This window comes from Adiantum capillus-veneris, chromosome 18 (assembly GCF_014529385.1).
Source record: "Adiantum capillus-veneris isolate H3 chromosome 18, ASM1452938v2, whole genome shotgun sequence".
NCBI lineage: Eukaryota > Viridiplantae > Streptophyta > Polypodiopsida > Polypodiales > Pteridaceae > Adiantum > Adiantum capillus-veneris.
In genome coordinates, this window is record NC_140948.1 from 111,894,047 (window position 1) to 111,916,561 (window position 22,515).

The 22,515-nt window shown below is 40.5% G+C and overlaps 1 protein-coding gene across 6 annotated transcripts in view; it reads right to left on the reverse strand.

Moving 5' to 3' along the window:
• Positions 1 to 13,965: 13,965 nt before the first annotated feature.
• Positions 13,966 to 22,515, reverse strand: part of ARP5 (actin-related protein 5) — a 70,196-nt gene continuing 61,646 nt past the window's right edge. For 3 of the 6 annotated variants that reach the window (XM_086489111.1, XM_086489114.1, XM_086489115.1), the window contains 7 exons: positions 19,953 to 20,062; positions 19,691 to 19,800; positions 19,505 to 19,595; positions 18,597 to 19,031; positions 17,516 to 17,643; positions 17,006 to 17,351; positions 16,103 to 16,783 (listed from right to left, as the gene is read on the reverse strand). In XM_086489111.1, the coding sequence (XP_086345237.1) occupies positions 16,283 to 16,783; positions 17,006 to 17,351; positions 17,516 to 17,643; positions 18,597 to 19,031; positions 19,505 to 19,595; positions 19,691 to 19,800; positions 19,953 to 20,062 (1,721 nt within the window). In that variant the 3' untranslated portion in view covers positions 16,103 to 16,282. Of the gene's footprint in view, positions 14,289 to 14,991; positions 15,261 to 15,336; positions 15,469 to 16,102; positions 16,784 to 17,005; positions 17,352 to 17,515; positions 17,644 to 18,596; positions 19,032 to 19,504; positions 19,596 to 19,690; positions 19,801 to 19,952; positions 20,063 to 22,515 lie in introns of those variants that run through there. The other 3 variants (XR_015185164.1, XM_086489112.1, XM_086489113.1) reach the window with 3 other exon arrangements.

Genomic DNA, 22,515 nt, shown 5'->3' on the forward strand with positions numbered 1-22,515 from the left:
GAAAAATTTCATCCCAAGAAATAGTATTCAGCTTGCCACTCATAATCAACAAAGAATAGAAATTGGAACACCAAGGAGGTAATTGCGCCAAAAGTTGGATGTCCATGCCCTCTAAATTGGTCAACTTTCCCATATGAAGTATCTCCTGATAGAGTTCTTATATCTTTTTGATGTGATCCCTCATGGAGGATAAGTGATTCACATCGAGGGTCCTCAATTACATCTCCAAAGCTATCCACTTTATTAGAGAAACTTGATCATATAAAGGTGCAAGCCCATCCAAAATCTGCTTCACATCCTTCATCAATAGGGTGTGACTCATGAAAGATGGTGTACTATTGAGGATGAGAAATGTTCAGATTCAAGCATGCACATGCTCCCACACATTTTCTTCCAAAGAATCCCTTGGCTTAAGAAAGTTTCTCAAAATAAATCCTCCAAGCTTGTAGGACTCAAAGACCGCCATCATGGTCGCTTTCCAAATGGCATAGTTAGTGCCATTCAATTGTCAATCCATGGAAAAGGTAGAAAGGGTAGGTATCTTGATTGGTTGATCACTTGGATTTCTTCAATTCCTTTTTCTTTGAGTCTTCAAGATTTTTCAGACCGCTCCATTGACATCATGGAAGAGAAAAGTATTGAAAATTTCAATGGCCAAGGTTTTTATACTTGGAAACTAAAGAGGAGATGGTATTCAATGAAGAAAACCTTTGGTCACTTAGAAAAGAGTCCCCTAGAGAAGAAACTTGAGCCTACCCAAACTAGGGCATCCTTATCCTCTATTTCCACTCAATTGTCCATGTTGAATAGTTGGTATGGCCATGAAAAGTACTACCACTACTAGTACCAATCTTCCCGCTCCTCATTGATGGGTGCTCTATTATTAACGTCCTTTCATTGTACTTCATCATCATGATTTGAGTGATGATCAAAATCATCAACCCCCTCTCCATTGAATGAGAGAACTTGTACATATGATGAGGCTAGGTCAAGCTAGACAAAGGGAAACCGCAAAGGACATGCCAGGGCTGTTTGTAATGTTTTGTGATTAATTCAAATCAAGCTCATCAGAGAATTTTTTAAATGAAAAAAAAACTTAAGGCATGTTGGTAGCATTCACCCAACATCCCTCCTTGGGGCCAACTTGTTTAGGATTATTAGAAAAAGGACACAACAAATGAGGCCATTTCACTAGGCAACGAGACTTAGAACTCACAAATTCTAGCCACTTTTCCTTTAAATTGCAAGGCACAATGCCTGGCTATGATTCCATATTGAAAACCATGTAGGAAATCCAAAAGGAAAATCTTTCGAAGAGTTCACCCATCCCATCACCATTCTTGCACATGCCTACTTTATTCAAAGATTTCCCAAACTAGGTTAACCATCTAGACCCCAAAAAATTAAAATGATAGGGACCTTTGGTCTATCATTAATTTGAGGCCTCTTACATGTTGGCAACATTCACCCTTAAGCCTCACTAAAATTACAAACTTTTTTGTCTCTCATATTTCAAGTACATTGGCTTGCCAAAGGCCATAGTCGTTGATAGAGACCTATGTATGAGAAGTCTTATTTGGAAAGGCATTTGAGAGTTAAGATCACCTTGAGTATATGATTGAAGTAAATTTTCCAATTTTGCAACAGTTGATTAAATGTAATCAATATATGAAGAATCTACCTTTGGTAATCCATACAAGCATCCATTGGCAAATCTTCAATCTTTCCAAAGCAACATCTAAAGTTAATCCCATTGAGGATAAATGACAAGATCTTTGCTACTTCCAACCCCTTTGTGTGAAATATTTAAAAACACTCTCCAAAATATCAGACTCGCAAGAAAAGCAAAAGATAGTTGCAGGCAAGCACAAACAAGAGGTCACATAAAAAATGATAATGGATTTTGATCTCCCAAAAGCTGTCACACATGGAATAAGAGTACAAGATGAAAATTACAGGTTTCTTTGGTAGATCTACTATCTCAATGAACTACACCACCACATTAAATGGTTACATAGGTATGCTAAGGATATTTCACTTCTATAAAGATAGAGAGCACCACACAATTAGACTTCTCTGCTAATATTTTGTTACAAAGTGATTAGGGTTATTGGAATAATATGCACTATGTTCAAGAGAGGTGGGTCCACTTGGGCCATACCTAGGGTGGTTTTACAAGACTAGCTCACCGACATCATTAAATGGAACTACTTATACTTGCATAGCATGATTGTGCACTTGATGCATATAATAATACATTTTGAGACGTTAAAGAGTGAGCTTTATCCATTCCTAGAATTTGAAATGTTCCACCATTTCGTTTTAGTCAATTGTTGTCCCTTATCCATTTATTTTTGCAATCAAGCTACCCAAAGGAGATTGAAAAATGTCTCCTAGGTCAAAGTAGTCGGAGGGTGCTACCCCATGTACTTTTGAAGCTCGTTAGAGAACTTTAAAAGAAACAAAAAAGTATTCTAGGTCAATGTTTGATTCTACCATGGGGGTTTATAGAGAATTTTCCTAGGTCAATGTTGGATTCTACTATGGATGTTTATAGAGCGTTTTCCTAGGTCAATGTTGTCCTCCCCTCTCTCCCCCACTCTCTTTGCCTCCATAATTTGAAATATATTTTTTGGTAATAATTTGTAAACAATTGTTCAAAATCAAAATGTAATGACATATTTAAGAATGCCATTTCAAAAGGTGGAGCATGTGAAGGGCTTCCTCTAATCAACCACACATTCCTACTCACTAATCACTCTATTCACAGCTCTTAATCACAACTACACAATCATGCAATTAACATACCTACTCCGCATTAGTGTGTCCATTCCGGCACAACCCCTCAATGCGACTATGTATACACACACACACACACACACACACACACACACACACACACACACACACACACACACACACACACACACACACACACACACACACACACTCACTCACTAACCGCACACCTTGTAGAGAGAGATGAAGAGAAGGAAGGCATAGCCCTCACACACCATGGCCAATTGTGTGGATAGAATAGATTAACTCAAAAAAGGGATTAGGAGATCTCCCATCACACTAATACAATCTCACTCCACATAATCAAACAAGGAAGACTAATAAGAAAGAAAGTGTAATTGATTATTAGAAATCAAGAGCTAAATGGGCATGGAAAGCCCACGAGCCTCATGACCATCCACTCTACAAAGAGGAGAACTCACAAAGAGCCCTTTCCATGGTTGCTCCCACTATTGTAAAAGTCTCAAACTCAAGAAAAAATAGTTGAGGGGCTAGATTCACTATTTTTAGCTCATAAAGGTGGGAGAGGCTTGGGAGAAGTTGCAACTAGATGGAGAGTCATGGAAGGAAATGCTTTATTTGAGGTTCTTGAGGGAGAAAGAACATTGATTGAGAGGGCTTGGGAGAAGTAAAAGCTTGACGGAGAACCTTGGAAGGCAATGGTTTATTTAATGTGCTTGCAAAAGAGAGGACCTTGATTGAGAGGGCTTGGGAGAAGTAAAAGCTTGACAGAGAACCTTAGAAGGCAATGGTTTATTTAATGTGCTTGCAAGAGAGAGGACCTTGATTGAGAGGGCTAAGGGAGGAAAGCTTAAGGCGCTGGTGGTGATGTGTGACACACTTAGGACCATCGGGACACTTTTTTTCTCTTAAGGACTTTTTTTCCTTAGCTTTTGCCATCTGCTCATGATGCATGGACTGGAGAATCTGTGGATCATGTGTGGTACTTTGATATTGGTGCAACTAACAACATTATTTCTTGTCATGATTTGTTTAGTTCTCTTGAAATGTCCCTAGTAGGGATATTGTCAAGTGTGCCCACAATGCCTCTTATTCAATTCAAGAAATTGGAAAATTAATGCTTATTGCTGCTGATGATAGCTTTTTCTCACTTTTGGATGCATTGTATGTACCAGAGATCAAGAAGAATCCTTTGTGTGTGTATGTACTTGCAAAACTTTACAGTTGTGGATGACATATGTACAATGCATTATTTCTATTTTGGTGATGCTATTGTGGCATTCGGTACTTAGTTTGGTGGGTTGTACAAGCTCAACGAGTACAACAAGTGTGTTAAAGATTTTTTCATGCATAGTTTCTAGATATTTTTAGGTGCAAAACTTTGGCATGCTCCCAAAATACAATGTTCACATACAAAGGGAGGTTTTGTGTAAGCTACTCGCAAATTATAGCTCGTACACAGTGATGTTTGTGGTCCAATGAATGCCTCCTCTCTTGGGAATCGTTTGTACTTTGTGACTTTCATTGATGATTACACCAGGCATGCATGGGTGTATGCCCTTAAGGAAAATTTTGACGTATTTATGTGCTTCAAGCAATTTTTTCTTGTGGCTAAAAATGTATTTGGTTGTAGTATGGGCACTCTCTATTCTGATCGAGGTGGGAGTATATGTCTAAATAGTCCAAAGTATTTCATTCTAGTTGTGGAATCAAACACAAATTTATAATACCGTATATCTTTCAACAAAATGGAATTGCAGAGAGGAAAAGCAGGTCACTTATGGAGCTGGCATAATGTATGGTCAAAGCCAAGCTTTGCCATATGATTTTTGGCCTCAAGTTGTCATGTGTGTTGCGTATGTAGTAAACATGTATGTCACTAAAGCATTGTAGTTATCACTCCTTATGAGACTTAGCATGGAAAGAAGCCATCCATTGGTCAGTTACATGTATTTGGTTGCTTGGATCATGCTTTATATCTTGAGAAATAGCATAGAAAATTGGATGCTAGGCTATAAAGTGTATTTTTGTTGGTTACAATTTGTTCTTGCTTTTTCAAACCTTATTGTATATGTAGAAATAATGTGCATAGGTATGAACCAATGATGTACCAAATGCAAATGAGAGAGAAACAACTATTAAAGGTTTTCTTTCCATGAAAACAATGTCTAATATGTGAAACACCCCCATATTTCTAGGCATCCATAATCTAAACATCCATAACGAAGGAGCTGTGGAAGATGAATGGAGAAGGAAAAGATGCACTTACAAGTGAATTATAAATGTGCGCACAATAACTAGCCTAAGCAAGTTCGATGATGGCAACAAGGAATCACAATCAAGATTTGCTATTGTGGAACAAATAGATAACGAGAATAGGACAACGAAGTACATTATGTACGACAACCAACTTGGGCTGGCAAAAGGAGATTGCATTTGAAGAAAGGACTTCACATAGCATCTTCTAAAAACAACCTGAAACTTCCTTGCCATAGCCATGATGGGTGTTGGGGCATATTTGTAATCATCCCACTCCAAGAGATGAAATCCCAGAGAGGATGTCCATTAAGGTTTGTGTGCCTCCATGCTGGCACCACATTTTGTATACATATAAACAAAATCACTCTCAAGCACAACACCTTAGCCTTCAAGGTGCGAGCATAATTGATTGCATCTAGAGAAGAACTTCCCTTTGCATCTAGTTAAAGCAGCCTATAGCTTTGTCTCCATTGACATATTGGGAATATCTTGCAATGAACACGTTTTAAGAGATGACATTTTAAAAAGGCTACAATACTCCCCTTCACATTTGGTTAGTACAGATAGAGCTTCCTTATCAGAGCCATGTTGGGAATATCCTAAGGACACTTATGGGCTCTCCTAGTGAAGGGATCAAATCTTATTTGTTGGCCCTTATGTTCTTGTTAGCCATTTAAAGTGGTTCTAGTCATTCTAAGCGCTTCCACGTGTTTCGAAGTGCTTTTGAGTGCTTTCGGGTGCTTCATAATGATTCTAAGTGCTTCTACGTGATTTTTAGTGCTTCCAAGTGATTCTAAGTGCTTCATATTTCCTCCACGTACTTCATACTGCATCTAAGTGCTTAGTGATTCTAATTGCTTCGTAGAGCTTCTAAGTGCTTCTGAGTGCTTCATAGTGATTCTTAATGCTTCTACGTGCTTCCAAGTGCTCAGTGATTCTAAGTGCTTCTTAGTGCTTCTCAGTGCTTCATAGAGCTTCTAAGTACTTCCAAGTGCTTCATAGTGTTTCTAAGTGCCTCCACGTGCTTCATAGTGCTTTCAAGTGCTTAGTGATTCTAAGTGCTTCTTAGTTCTTTATAGTGCTTCTAAGTGTTTCTCTGAGCTTGTGAGTGCTTCTAATTGCTTCCGAGTGCCGCTAAGCGCGTCTAAGTGCTTCTAAGTATTTTTGAGTGCTTTTAAGTACTTCTAAAAGATTCCATGTTCTTCTAGGTGATTCTAAGTGATTCATAGCGCTTCCTAGTGATTCTTAGTGCTTCCAGGTCATTCCATGTCATTCCAAGTGCATCTAATGCTTCCTAGTGCTTCCAAGTGCATCTAAGCGTTTCCAAGTGCTGTTGAGTTCTCTGGAGTGCGTCCAAGAGCTTAACAAGTAATTCTAGGTTTTCTAAATTGTGCTTGTTAGTGGGACCCACTTCTTCATAGTGCTTTATATTGCTTGAGAGTGCATCACAATGCTTGACAATGCTATAAATTGCCTGAAATTGATTTATAATGCTTGATAGTGTTTCTAAATGCGTTTTCTGTTTCACAGAGATACTTCAATACAACACTTCTTGTTGTGAATACCATGTGTAGCTTGTATACTTCAAGGAATCCCTCAACAATCAGTTGCACCATGGAAGATATGGGCTACATGGCAAGTCATGCAGTTGTGCAGATGCCTTGTTTGCAGTCCCCACGATTAAATGGCACAATGCACAACATCCAATTCCACATTTCCAGGCTTAACAAAACTGTGGGAGTATGTATTGTGCCCAAAACCCATTGACTTTGCTTATCATCGCAGAAAATGTATTTTGAGAACATGAAAACTTTGTGACATTAAGAAGCTCTCATTGTGTCCGCATGAAAAAAGTGATGGCATCTCTACGATTAGTGTCAAACTTTTTGATGATGTTTGTACGCAAGAAGTGGATGAGAAAGGTCAAACAAAAACTCGGAAAGATCTTGTAGTTCACCAAGTCAATGCGAGGAGTTTCATTTCCTTGCTTGCAGGCAAATTGGGAAACTTCATCCTGTTGGGGTATAGGCGCTTGTGCCTTGCTCGGCCGCCCAGAGTCTGGGCGCCCACTGACTTGTATACCTTATACATAGCATAAGTGTATAGGGGGCTGCTCACTCTTTGAGTCTCCCCACCCACATCGTGTCTCTCTCCTTCTCTCTCTCTCTCTCTCACTCTCCGTCTGTGGTGATCCCCGATCCCCTTCAATTGGTATCAGAGCTATGGTGACCGCGGAGAGCACGACGGCTTTGACAGCTTCGAGACGATAGCTCGCTTGCTCTCGACGGTGGAGTTCGATCGTGGAGTTTCACGGAGAGAGATTTTAGCTTGAGAAGCATTGTCTTTGGAGCTTAGGAGCTTGGTGTGGTCAAGCTTGGTCGAGGAGGCGGTTGCGGCTTCCTTGGTGAGAGGAGCTTTTGAGCTCAGTGGAGCTCGTTAGAGAAGTGCTCGGCGGAGGAGATCTTGACATTCGAGTGCTTGGATGCTGTTGTGGCAGAGCTCTTGCGTTGGAGCTTTCATTGAGAGGACATTGCATCACGCAGAGTGGAGCAGGAGCAGGTTTAAGACTGTGTGCAGCTCGTTTTTGCCATTTTCGGGCTCTAAAACGCAGTTTTTTGCGTAGCTCCGTCATACAGAGTCAGATCTACATGATCCAGGAGTCTAGGTCAGGGTTTTGGCACGCTCCGGACGCGATGGTGATGTCTAATTGCTGAAATTCTGCTTTGAATTACAGCAGGTACAGCAGCAGGTTTATTTGTGCACTTTCGGGTCCCAAAAACACTGTTTTTGGTATATCTCACACACACAGAGTATTTTCTGCAGCAACCAGCAAATTCATAGGTGTACACACATTTTTGGATATGCATTTGTCCAGAGATCCACTCATGCAAGAGTGAGCTATGTTGCCATGGTCTTGGCGGTTTATGTATGCCATATATGGATTTGTGTATTTGTTTGTGGCTGAGATTATTTGAGATTTGGCTCAATTTATAGAAGAAACTCTGTTGGATTTTATCCAGGTTCTCACCATAGCTTCTACGTATCCGTAGGTTGCTCTTTGACAGTTTAGTGGTTGAGTTTACTCCCACTTTGATAGGTGATTTTCAGTCATCATTTGGTTGGAGTTTGGAGTCACTTGTGTATGCCCTTGTGTGCCGTCTTTCGTATTGCGCATAGCGACGGATCTTGCAAGGTTTTGCGAAATGTTGCTATAGTTATCTAGCACACATTTGGTCATCGATTGAAAGGTATTTTGGCAGAAATCATCACTCACATGTATGTCATTTGAGGTGCCGTTGAGTGGTACTCCGGCAAGAGCGGGTATGCTCATATGTATGACTTTGTGAGGTGATTCCGGTCGAGTTTATTCCCGGATTGGCCATTGTGGCATATATTATTGTCTCTTTGAGGTTTACTGTTGAGATTTTGCTCCAGTTACAAAGGAGACTCTGCCAAAATTTTGTCAGATATTTATGCGCGATTAAGTCATATTGACTTGTGATTTTGTGCAAGGTTTTGCACGGTTATTGGTGCAACTTTGCATCAGATTTTACAGCCATATTTGCAGACTTTTGTTTGATGCGATTCGAGTCAGTTTAGGGCTGATTTGGTTGACATTGCGGGAGCTCTATTTTGGAGTGTGTCTCACAGGTTTTACATTGTGTTTCTGGCCATATTTGTAGACAGTTTTCAGGTGTTGTTGGTGAGGTGGTTTTGCTTTCTAATTTGCTACATTGTGCTCATGGCAGAGACAGGTGATCGATCAGATTGTGACCTCTCATAGATGCGCGTGTTTGATGGGTCAGACTTTGCGGCATGGAGAGATTGTATGCTTGATGCACTGACACAACGAGGGTTACATCGACCATTGAGTGGTGATGCAAGTAGACCTTCAAACATGTCTGACGATCAGTGGCAGGAGCTAGAGGAGATGGCACTATCTACACTCTCTTTGCACCTTGCGGAATCTGTATATGCTCTTGTCATGTATGAGACTACTTCGAGAGCACTTTGGCGCAGATTACATGATATGTATGATAGATGTGAGTCATCACGGACTCGTGTGAGACATGTACATTCACGAGCACACCGACAGGTGACATGTTGGTATTGTGGTCATTCTGGACACGTTAGACGGCGTTGTTTTCGTCGTATGCGACATCGTAGGAGACATGGAAGTCTCAGAGATGTATGTAGTGATGCCATGGACTCAGTTGCTTTGACGGTTGAGGCACATGTAGTGTCGGAGTATACTAGTGACGGGGATGTCACTTTTACCTCGAGCTATGCACGAGATGCTATACATGTGGATAGTGCACTCCCTTCGCAGTGGTTGCTAGACGCAGATGCTATGTTTCATGTCACGCGGCATCGTGCATGGTTTTATAGCTATTCTAGCGGGATGCTTGGCAGTGTACGTTTGACCGATGGATCGGTGCATGCGATAGCAGGTGCAAGAGATGTGAGACTGTCATTACCGAGTGGTGCATCTTACTTGTTACGACATGTGCGCTATGTACCAGATTTGACAGTGAGTTTGATCTCGATTGGTCAGCTTAGAGATTGTGGATGTTAGATTTCGCTACGAGAGTGAGATTTTGTGATGCATTTGGGTTCGCTAGTGATTGCGAAAGGTGCCAGGACTGGTACAGGTTACCCATTGCATGTGGATCACGGGAGAGACGGTGTTGTCTCTGTGATCATGCAGCCACATAGACAGCGAGAGAGCAGGCGAGTCTCTTTTGCTCATGGGTTGCAGGGTGCTTTGCATGGGGTGCAGAGTAGTGAGCTCGTTGTGCACACAGTTGGGGCACGACTTGAGCAGTCACACAGAGAGGTGATAGAGTCAGACATGCATGCTTTGCTAGTGACTGAGCAAAGCAGAGAGTCAGTTGTGCGAGATACTTCTATGCAGGATAGACAGGTAGAGCGGTCTTGCTCTAGTGAGTCACGACAGGAGGACGTTGTGCAAGAGTCTATGCATACGGAGTTAGAGCATGAGAGCTCTAGTGAGTCACAACAGATTGAGTGGTCATGTTTTCAGTGGATGATTGCAGAGGAGGCTGAGATGTCAGCGATTATGCAGTCATTCCTTTCTATGCTCGACAGTGACCATGGGGATATAGTTGTGCAGGATATGTCTTCCAACAGACACCTAGAGCAGCTGGTTTGCTCTGAGGTTGCACGACAGGTTGATGCGTCTTTTGAGGATAGTCAGGAGATGCATGTGGCTGACACGCCTTGTCAGTCAGAGATGCCTATTGCCAGGGATATATATGTTGATGCATGCTCCGTAGAGCTAGCAGGGCCCGCTAGCATTGCATCGGCATTCGGTGGTCTCATGTATGAGATGTTGATCTTGAGACCGGATATCGTAGCTGCAGTGGGAGCATTTGCAGTTGGGGTTATCGGTCGTTTGTTGACTAGATGATGGCATAGTGCACGAGGGAGATATGCAGGTATTGCATACATACTTGCAGTACGTGTGTGGTACGTCTGGTGGTGTATGGACTTACACGGGAGCAGGACAGCCGAATGCACACGATCACAGCCAGCCAGTGGGCATCGGTTGAGAGCGGTTTTCTCTCGCCTTTTGTAGTCTTTAGACTAGGTTCTCTTGCTTAAAGGCACAGTCGCCTTTAAGTGGGAGGTTGTTGGGGTATAGGCGCCTGTGCCTTGCCTGGCCGCACAGAGTCTGGGCGCCCACTGACTTGTATACCTTATACATAGCATAAGTGTATAGGGGGCTGCTCACTCTTTGAGTCTCCCCACCCACATCGTGTCTCTCTCCTTCTCTCTCTCTCTCACTCTCTGTCTGTGGTGCTCCCCGATCCCCTTCACATCCGACACAAATACAAGTACAGATGACAAGCTCAACAATTCAAAGTGTAACTTTCCTAACGATGTAGTGGTATCGGTGTGGTGGATTTTACAGTATGAAATAAGTGGCAATGAGGGATGATGAAGTTTGTGCAATGAGCCAACTAAAACCTACACACACACACACACACACACACACACACACACATATGTGTATATATATGTATCGATGTACACATATAGACACAAAAAATTGCAAGACCAACTACTTGGAAAAATTGATAGTAATCTTGTTGAGGGTTCAGTCTACTTTGCAAGTTCTCCCAAACTATAATGTGTCACTAGATGAGCCATACTTTGGGGAAGCTTTAACTTGTGCAACACAAATAGTTTGTTGTGACTTGAAGCACCTAACTCGGTTTTTGAGTGTGTAACTCAATTTTGGTTTGATTTGATGATGTTGAGCAAGTAGTTGAAGCTAATTTTGAGTTATGACTATCCCACACCCCCAATTCCACCCCCAATTTCACTAACTGCTCACTAACCATTGCTAATTGTACTAATTTCATGCTAATTTTTACTAATTTTTGACTAACCTTGCTAACCTAACCACTAACATTTGAAGTGTAATGTATGATTAATCCCTTTTTAAGAGGTGGAATCATCACTCTAATCAAGTTAATTGTGCTAATTTATGCTCAATTTGATGATTTGAGTGTTTGATTTTTGAACTACAATGGTCAATTTTGGAGCCAATTTGGTGGTGCACACTTGTGTGTGCAATGATGCGTCTTTGCATGGAACAAAGGAATAGCTTGGAGTGTGATTATGATGTAAGTACAATCACTTGCTTATGAAAATTTTTGATTGATTAATGTGGTTCAACATGTACTAATTATTTGCTAAAATTAAGTCTGTAAATCAATTGACCTACACTTTGCACCTAATTTGATTCACTTGGAATGAAATTGATGGTCAAATTTTGATTAATGAACTTTGTGTGTGTCAAGATAATGTTTAATTCTCATTAAGAATTCATGTGTATGCATAAAAATCATTGTGTGTGTAATGCAACAAAGAGGAAAAAAACTGCCAAAAAATTCAAGTGTGTATGCATGCATAGAGTAGGACGAACGATTAATTCAAGCTTACCAACAATTTACAAAGGAAAAATAACATTAAGTGAAAATAAAGAACATAAACGACAAAACATGGTTATGCGCTCAAATGATCATTCTGAGATGGTAAGATGTGATCAATTTGCTTGGATGAAGTAAAATCACGAAAGAATTGGAGTGTAGATATACAACCTACTCTCAAATCTTGTCAATAGTCTTAAACATAGATAATCTAAACTAATCTAATTATGTAAGGACTTCCAAAACACCACTAGAATCCTCTTCTGTGAAAAAATCTTTTGCTAAGCCTAGAGCCCCTAAGCATCCGTGATTGTCAACATCTAGAAATTTTTGAATCTAATGAAAAGACTTTCTATAGACATTGCTTAAGACTCATGGTAGAAACCTCTGCATCATCTTCTACCTACTCTATTCAGTTTTCTATGATCGAAGGAAAATATTATATTATCTCAAATAATGATAAAATCCTTATGTCAAAATAAATGATCAAACAAAACCTACTCCTGAAGACCTTCAAGGTAATTATCAAACCATGAAACTCAATAAGCTTGCAAAACGAATTGTTGAGTTGCATGACTGAGTAACTAGTTTGCAACTACACATTCAAGTCATGGTTGATAATATACAAGCAATTGATTCTTCCTTATCATCTGCAACTTTCCATTCATCAACTTTTCAGATCACTTTGATAACGACTACTTTTGAATGTCATGAAATTTGAATTTATCCTTCTTTTTGAACGAGCATATAGCTCTTCAGACAAAGAACCGCGGTGGGAAGACTCAAAAATTGCGAAGTGGCTCTCTCTCAAATTGTGAAGCAACCTTCTCTCTCCTAAAGAGAGGAGAGCCATGTACACCATAGTTTGCTGCTACAATGACCACAATCAACTAGTTGACAATACATGCCAAACTCCATTGAAACACCTAAAGGAGTAGTCATAGAATCAATTGACTACGATTGGACAATTTTTTTGACAAAGCCTATCTTGTATACAACCAATGCAGACACAAGGTTAAGAATCAAAAAATTCTTTATAGCTTTTCAAGGACACTGGAACCAATTTGATTACCTTTGTGAAGAAGTAATCTACAATGGTCCCCAAGAAGAACACATATCATGTGATCTACCTTCCCCTCCTTTTGAATATGAAATTGATTATCACTCTATATCAGAAATTGATGACTCTCAAAATAAATACCTTCAAGTTCCATTGATTATGGAATAAGATGAGCCAATAGGAAAAGCAACAACCAGCTCTACCAAAGCACCACAAGTTCCAAGGTCCAAGATATTACTTTCTACAACATAGATAAAATGGAGTAGGATGACATTATTCTAGTTCAAGAATACATGCACAACTCGATTTATTAGCAAATGCTATTCAGGCAAATGATGCAGAAAATTGTAGTAGCACAACTACAATCAATGGATTCACAATAAGACCTACTAATGGCAAAATCTTCACTTCTTGTCTCGATTGACAGTATTTACAAAGAATTCATTGGTCAAAAGGAAGAATAAGCGAATTCAGCAGTGCAAGTTTTTCATGAAGTACATATATGAAATTTTTCCTCTATTTGACACATAACATAGAAATCTGATTTATAAAGCAAGAAAATATCAAGCCACCAAAAGCTTTAACATGCTACTCATAAAAAACTCGAACAACCAAAATCTCAATCTCCAATCAACAACACTTGAGATATTATCCAAGCCCTACATTTTGTGGTACTAGAACTCTGCATTAAAAAACAAGCACAAAAGGAGCTAAAGGATTCAAAACCTTCAAAGAAGTTCTCCAAGCCGAACTACTACACAAAATATTTTGATTGTACAAAATCAAGAAAGAAATATTTTTATGAATCTCAGAAGAATGATAAACAAAAGAAGTTTAGATGAAGAACGAAATATAGATTCTTCAAAAGGGGTAAGTCCACTTCTTCCAAGAATGATAACAAATTTTTAACCTATGAAAAAGCAAAGATCAAAGTAATGGATTCCATTTCTTGTCCTTACTCTCATGTTGTATAAGTTGTTGGTCTACAAAAAACTTGACATTGGGCCTCCAAATACCCTAAAAAGAAGAAATCACTGACACTCAAAAATATCATTTTAAAAGAAGAATCTAGCTACTTAAGAGTTACCATCCTTTGATGTCTCTAACTTTGAGTCCAACGTTGCACAATTTGAAGAAAGATCTTCCTCAGAGGTCAACACTTTTAATTCAAATCTTGACGATTACCCCATATCTCTTAATGTCAAGAGTCTTGAAGACCCCCCTTCAACCCTCAAACGATCAAAAAATCCCTACAATAGGTAAAGTCATGCACATAAATACCACGTTGAAGGATTGAACACAAACGATTCAAATTCTATCTCAAGATAACAAAGCAAAAGAATGAAGCACATGCTTATCAAAAGCAATTAAAAGCTGCTCTAAAAGAAGAAACCAAATATAAATCTCCTGCTTTAGAAAGAGTGGTGATTTCTATTTTGGTTAATTAGTTAAAAATGTAGCAGATCAAAGAGTATAAACCTCCTTTTATACGAGTTATGTCAATGTTGTTAGTGGAAAAGTCAAAGCTAGCATATGAATAACCTTTAGTGAAACTACCTTTTGATTTCTATTGTATGGGCTTGTTGGAGGTTCTTCGTAAAATCTCTTATTTGATTACCTCAATCCTTGCTTTGTAACTTTCTTAACCATTCTCTAAATTTACTATCATAATAATTAATAAATACACGACAATTGTTGATTGTGTAGCCAACTCTCCTTTTAATAGAGGTAGTGTATAGTTTACCGATGCTAATTCAACCAAAGCCTCTCATCTAAGAATGTCAATAGCTAACATAGAGCTTTGTCAAAAAGAAATCAACGAGCTATTGCAAAGAGGAATCAATTAACCATCTAATTCACATTGGACATGTAGAGCATTTTACGTCATCAACCACAATGAGCAAAAACAGAGAGAAGAAGAGGTTAGCAATTCACTATAAGCCTCTCAACAAATTTTTAGTGGCAAAAAAGTTTGCTATTCCTCTTCAAGAAGACCTCATGAGAAGAATCATTGGTGCCAGAGTTTTCTCAAAAGTTGTTCTCAAAAGCAAATTCTAGCAATACCAACATTTGTGGTACCAATATCATTGCTTTCTTAGAATGCCAACTAAGAGTGGCAAGGATATTTGGTCCAATGAAAAAATTTTGTTTGGTATATTTGGATGATATCCTTATTGCTCTAAAAGTATGGAACTTCATATTGAATGAGTTCCATAAGTTGCCTACAAAAACATGATTGCTTTTATCAATTCACAAGTGTAACTTTGTCCAAGAAAAAGCCAACTTTTCAGGAATTACCATATGTAGTGGACTTCTCAAGCTTCAAGAACATGTGCTAGCAAAGATTGCCAACACCCCAAACCAATAGGAAAAATATTACTAAGCTTCAACATTGCCTCAACTGGATCAATTGGAGTAACCCCTCCTTGGCTACTCTTACAAAGAAAACAAGAAAACTATTACAAAAAGGTAGTCCAAAGAAATGGAATTCCTCCCATAGCCAAATTGTAGAGCTAATTAAGATGGTTTGCAACCAACTCCCTCCACTAAAGTTGACAAGCAATAGACAACTCATCCTTATACTCATCCTCTATACGGATGCTTCTCTCGAAGCTTGGGACGAGCAAAACAAGTAAGAAATGATGATGTGCAAGTTTGCTAGCAATTCTTTTGAGCACAATTATCTACTTGGCACGAAATTTTGGTGGCAAAACTAAGCATAAAGAATGTCCAGTTCTTTTACGACGAAGAATTTTTTTTCTTTGAATGGATTTAAATCATCTTCCCAAATTTCTTACCTCAAAAAATGCTAATGAAAAAAAACGCCTCCTACGGTGGGTCTCTTGGTTTGCTCCAAGTATGAACATGTAAAAGACTTCAAAGATATCTTTGCGGAAACAGGCATTCTTCTCTGTGAGGGCAAAGAAGGTAATACAACTTTACGTGTAGAGTATGCAGGGGTCAATCTCTAGCTATACTAGACATGGAGTGGGAATTGCCCTTGCCACCAAAAATTCATGTTTAGAAATTAATCCAACCCTAGACCCTAAAATGAGAATCGACAAACAAAAACAAAATTATATCTGAAAGCATCTGAAATTTGACGGTAGAGTGGCAAAAAGTGGTTGAACCCAAGTTGGCTTTCTGTACACTTTTAAGGGCTTTTATGTAGGAGCATACAGAACTATACTCACGAAAAAGAACATGCTAGATATGGGAAGAGGTCAGTACCAGTAAAAGCTTGTCAATGAAGAGAGTACGTAAGTGTATACTTCCGAAGCCAGTCTTCCCCTTTCTCCTCGTAGTCACCTTTTGTAAATACCGATCGCTGGAAAAGTGGGGAATGAGCATAGTAAGCTGCACCATTCCAAGCATCCAAAAGAGGGTCAGCTGCTCTGACTAATCCAAGTAGTGACCCTTGAGGCCTATTCTTTTTCAACTCGGCAAGAACTCGTTTGTCGATTCCTTGAAAAAGAGTATTGCCGCCGGTCAACAAAACCGTTCCTTCTGAAATTTGCTCAGCCCAGTCACTTGGTAACCTTCTCATAGAAACACCTATTGCCTCATCTAATCCAACCTGATCAATACCAATCAGATGTGGTTGGAAAATTATTTCTGGACACCGAAACCTCTCCAAGCCTAGGGTAATGCGAAAATCTTCAGCCGTCAGTGGACGAATTTGCGGTGCATCTGCAGACATGCCTGTTTTTGCTCCCAATGCTGGATTAAACATTGGATCAAGCTCCTGTCAGACCCACATAAAGTGTCATTTAAATCTCAAGTCATCTTGTGCACGCACAAACATCATAAAACAAGTCAATATGCATGCCGGGTAGCTTTACAGATGATGCGGCAATATGGACAATGCAGCAGTTTAGCATTTCCAAGGCTGGTATATGGTACCCTAAGCCCAGCTCAGAAAAGCAAAGAAATACCCTAGGCAGAGACAAGGACCATTCATAATTACCTGTAGCCGGGCATTAAGACGAGAAAGCACCACCTCATCCTCGTCTGCCTCATCATCATCCTCGTCTTTTCCCATCTTTTTGTACAGCTGCCAGTCCTCATCCTTCAGACCGAACGTATCCTCGTCTTTTCCGCGATCAAATGCTGCTGTTGTCAAAAGCTTCATCCGCTCTTTTTGTTGTGCACTAAGTCGCTCACTACGACCTCCAACTGCTGCTGTGAGACTGGATCTACCCCCAGGTGCACTAGAGCTGCCACTTACTTTCTGCCTTTTCCGCTGTTCTACCTTTGCTGCTAGTTCAGCTTGACGAGTACGCAAATCCTCCAAATACTGTTCTGGATTGGCCCTGCTATGCAAACACTTATTAAAAAAAAGCTGATTTCATCAAACAAAGAAATGGTTCTTTTTGGGTCTACATGCAGCTTGTGTCTGTTTCTGATCTCAAGGAGGTTCAGGGAAACAACGTGTTTTAGGAAAACGTACTGAAATACCATAAATCATCTAACTCACAATCGTTTATCTTCTTCTAGGTTTTGCTCTTGCTCGCGAATAACCTCCTCTTCTTGGCGCTTGAGTTTGGCACGAACTCTTCCTTCCGCAGTTGACTTCAAGAATATCTGCTTCTTTTTCTCCTTAAGCTGAAACCCACAAAAACAGTAAAAGAGAATCCAGATTCCATTAGGACTAGAATAGTACAGGGTTTGCAAGCTTGTCAAAACAACATATCTGTAAAGACTTCTCCATGCCCTACAAATGTTTGATTTGAAACCTCAAGAATAGCTTTGTTGCTGAGCTCAACCTTCATAAAATCCTCAAAGAAGAAATTGACTTTTCACCCAAATCTTCAGAGCGTTAGAAGGCCCTTCAGGAGTCCACAGGAACCCTTTAATCTTCATAAAATCGTCAAAAGAAAAAACTAATTTTTCACCCAAATCTCAGAGTGTTAGAAGGCCCTTCAGAAATCCACAGGATCCCATTTCACTCTCACTGACCCAGAATCCAAGCTACTTTTGGTTGAAAGAGCTCTACTCTACTCTCTACAGCATCTACCAACGAAGTCCCACATCTGATCTCAATTTCTGGTAGGCGAATCCCTAGGGAACATTCCATTGGATGTTTCCATGCTATGCTTATAGCCTGCAGCTCTCGAAACCTAATTATAACTTAAATACACAGTTTGAGCCTTCTAAGGAAAACAGATTTATATTATAATATTATCATATGAAAACCCAAACTAATGTTCAAAGACAGCTCTGGTCTAACAAAGAGTGAAGAAATAAGGAATCTAGATATCACAACAAAAGAGCGAACCGAATCTTTCCTGTAAAAAGAATCTGACTAAACAAGAGCACTTTGGTGGACCAACTTCATGGCATCAAGAGTCTAATGAAATTATTCTTTAAACGAGTATCCTTCAAAGCATTGTCTCAGCTTAAGACTAGAAATCTTACATGAACTCCCAAGGAAAAGTAATAGTAGAGGAGGAACCAAACATGCTTTCAGATTAAGAGAAAATGCAAAACAAGAATTCCCTGTGAACATGTGCATGTATGACATTATGCAGCAGCAAGAGCAATAGAAACTTTCATACTTGTTCAGGGGTAAGCACGTCATTTGGAACATCCAACAAGGGGTACTTCTCTGAGTCCAATTCTTTCTCTGGATCCTTCTCTACTTTGATTGACTCTCCTTTTGCCTTCTTCAAAGATACTGTAGCCTTTGTTAAGGCAGCCTCAACCTCTCGTCTTGATAGGTACCCTGGACCTGCCAAGATGGAATCCATATGCGCCTCTGCCACATTGTCGAGCTCATCTAAAAGTTGCTCTAGTCTTTGGATTTCAGCTTCAAGATCTGCGATCTTGTAGGAGCGTTTTGCAGCGGCCATGTCACGTAACCTTTGGCTTTGCTTCTCTCTAATTGCTGCCTTCCTTGCCAGTTCTTCTTCTGATGGTTTCTCCTCGGATGGCGGTGGAACCCAGGGAAGTTGCCAGATTCTGACTTTCTCCTCAGCCAATTTGTCACCTCTCTGTGAGAATGTGCAAAATGTAATTAGCAAATTGTCAGCCACGTCCCTCATGCATCAACCTGGAACTAAGACTTGTACTACTGAAGTTTCATATTTTCAAGAAAAACAAGAGAGCTTTACCAGCAAACGGGAAGCTCATGAGTGACATAAGAACCACTGCCAAAACATGCGAACTACGACACGCACACTGACATAATGAAGGTCTTGCTTCAAAGATGCATGTCAAGTCTGGATGGATTTTTGTGCACGCTGTGAATCTTTCAAGAATCACCACAAACTGGTGACTTCAGCTGTGTGCTAGCCTTACTCCACATTAATTACAAGAGCTATGGATATGTGCCTATCTATCCACAGCGAGCTTACAATGGGTCCTTCAACTCAAGATAAACTTCATGCACTATCAGAAAAACGTCTTAAATGTGAATATACTACTCACAAAATGTTACACAGTAATTGAGTCCAAAATTTCTTACTTGAAACAAATGAAGCTCAGCGCTATAATCTTCAGCAATATACCCATGCTCGATTTTCAAGGCTTCCACTTTCTCCCAACTTAAACTAGCACTGTAAAATGGAACAAAAACTTGTAGTAAATACCAAGTTCTGATTTAAACATGTTATGCAATCAAATGGTAGAGTCTTATGACCAATGTGCTTACACATGATAGGGATATTCAAGAGAAAGAAGACGCTTCATGTAGTCTGTCACATGGTAACCGCCTACATTGGTTCTGCAGCAAGCTTCCAAAACCGGCTCACCATGGTAAATCTGAAAAAAAATCATAAGAGATTGTAAGACTTTGAATTCACCCGCCATCTCATATCCAACACGACAACACGGCCTGCGGGAGGGAGGGGGGGGGGGGGGGGGGGGGGGGGGGGGGGGGCGCGGGGGGGTTTAATATCAGAAATACTTCATACTGGAATGGAATGTGTAGTGGTGAACCCTGAACAGACAACCAAGCCATCAGCCCCACACATCCCCAGCCTCTTATTTTGAAGGTAACTGAAAACTCCATCTATCCCAAGTCCTGAAATATGCAAGAAATTCAAAACCCACCAATGATAATTTGGAAAACATATACATATCAACTTGCGTAGTTGCAATTAACAGCAAAAACTGAATGGCATGGTAACAATAGATACTTGTGACAAGAACGAACTGAGGACATAAACAATATGAGAACAAATTAACAAATTTAAGATGTCCTCCCTCACCTTGCTGTTCCTCCCATAAAGAGATCTCCCTCCCCTTTCTCATTCTCTCTCCTTGGTCATTTCTTCTCAAAATAGACAATAATGGGGATTACCTTGCTTATGGGGAAGCTTCAATAAGGATTTTAAGTAGACATTGCATAGTTTCATAGCATCACTATCCCACCCACTACTAGTGGCTTTCTCGCACACTCATCTCTCAAAGTCTCCAAATTCTTTGACTTCATAGCTCATCCAATCATCGCATACATTTTTCCATAACAAGCTTTCCCCATACCCTAGACTTACCTCCAAGGGAACAGCTAGGAGGATGCCCCAACATAGTAGATACTATTCAGTGTCAGCATACTTACCATGAAATGAAGAAGTGTCTTGCTTTTACGCAAAAAGATTTTGCCCATGTCTCATTTCCACATGCACCATAATGTGACAGTGTCACAAACCATTGACGTGTCAAGCCACTAAAGACCCGACGGATGTTTTCCAGACCCAACCCTAGCCGACTTGCAGATCCCGGCCGAGGGGCCTAAACCCTAAGCGAAGAAGCACCGGAAGCAATAGAAGAAGTTTCACCAATTGACAAAGTTTTGCCGAGTGGCCTAATTTGTAAAGAAGTTCCCACCAACTTATGGGACCCCTTCTAATGGGGGCCCAAGTTTAAATAAAGCAGCTCGCACACACCCAAAAGTCTTCAGCGTAAAGAAAGATGACGCAAAGTCTATACGGAAAATTTCCGTGAATCGCATTGACAGGCTGTACGGATGCTGCGTTTTGCATTGATAGTCTGCCACGGGGCAGCAATCCAGAATACTGCGTTTTATACGCTGGCAGATTTGGAGTCAGATGCTTTTAGAGTTTGATGCTTTTCATGTAACTGCTTTTAGGCCTAGGGCCTTTAACTATGTAGCAAGGGCTCATTATCTGGCACTCTTCTGGGTGAAGGTGCACATACGTGACGTCGCCGTTGTACTGGGTTCAAGCAATATAAAGAAATACCGAAAGGGGCGCCAAGGTTTGGGGCCAGTGCTCTCTTGGGGTGGAACTCCGCCACTCCCCGTCTTGTGTGTCGTGCGTCTCTCTCTCAGTTTAGTTGTTTTGAAGTGTTTAAAGTTCTTTTTCCGTTGGCATGTGGTGCCCTCCTGTTACAGTGGCATCAAACCTCCAGTCGTGTGCTTTTCTCAAAGCATACCGGTCCTACCCAAAACAGACAGAGAGCACTATGGCGTTCATGGATTCGGTAGAGTACCTGCAATTTCTTGTTGACGAGCTTCGCCACATACTTTCATGGCACCCGCAATAGAATCTCCAGATGCTACAACCTACAAGGTCTCCAACAATTTCTGAACTACATGTTACCCCCTCTGATGCCCCAGGAGGTACTCCCTCTTCCGGCACTAGAAAGTGCGAGAGCCTCTAACCGAAAATCTTCTCAACCGTCTGTTCCAATCGGGGGAGTCTACAGGAGTATGGTACAACCGTCTGACCTTGATCCAATGCAACCGCCTTTGCCACCGGCGTTGCCACCACCTCCCCCACCACCACCGCCACCAAGATACAATGGTTGGAGCCCGTATGGATATCCTTATTATCCGTATCTGGGGTATGTGCCTAACCAGCTGAAGGATTTCAAAGATGGTGGCACGACAATCAAATTTTTCACCTTTTATGGGGTGAAAGCATTGAAGCTCCTACAATAATTCGACAACGTCTATGCTTTGGAGAACCATACAAAAGAATCCAAGATTTCTCGAGCATCGGATTTCTTAAAGATAATGCTATACAGTGGTGTAGTTCAATTGCGACACAACCACATGCTCCAAGGAATGAAAGTTCAATCGCGACACAACCACACGCTCCAAGGACATGGCAAGTTTTCAAGACAATTTTTCCACGCAGTTATATGACTTCTCTCTTTGAAGTCCAAATCTTGTCAGGATGGGGCAACCTGACAATGCCTGCCTCAGAGACCATGGATAACTATAACCAAAGTTTCTCGACGTCTACCTTCTGATGTCCTTCTTTAATTTTATTCCCTTGGAGGACCGGTGTGAGCAATTGAAACCGGCCCGTATGGCGGTAGACTTTAGCTTTTACCCGAAACTTTACTTTAGACTTTAGGACACAGAGAAACTTCACAATTAAACCTGTGACTGGAATTAACACTTCAAATGAACACGGCCTGGAAGCTAGAACGCTCCAAAAAGACGCCCACAACATGGTGGCCCCAAAGATTGGTGCCCCTTTCGGTATTTCTTTATTTTTAACAAAA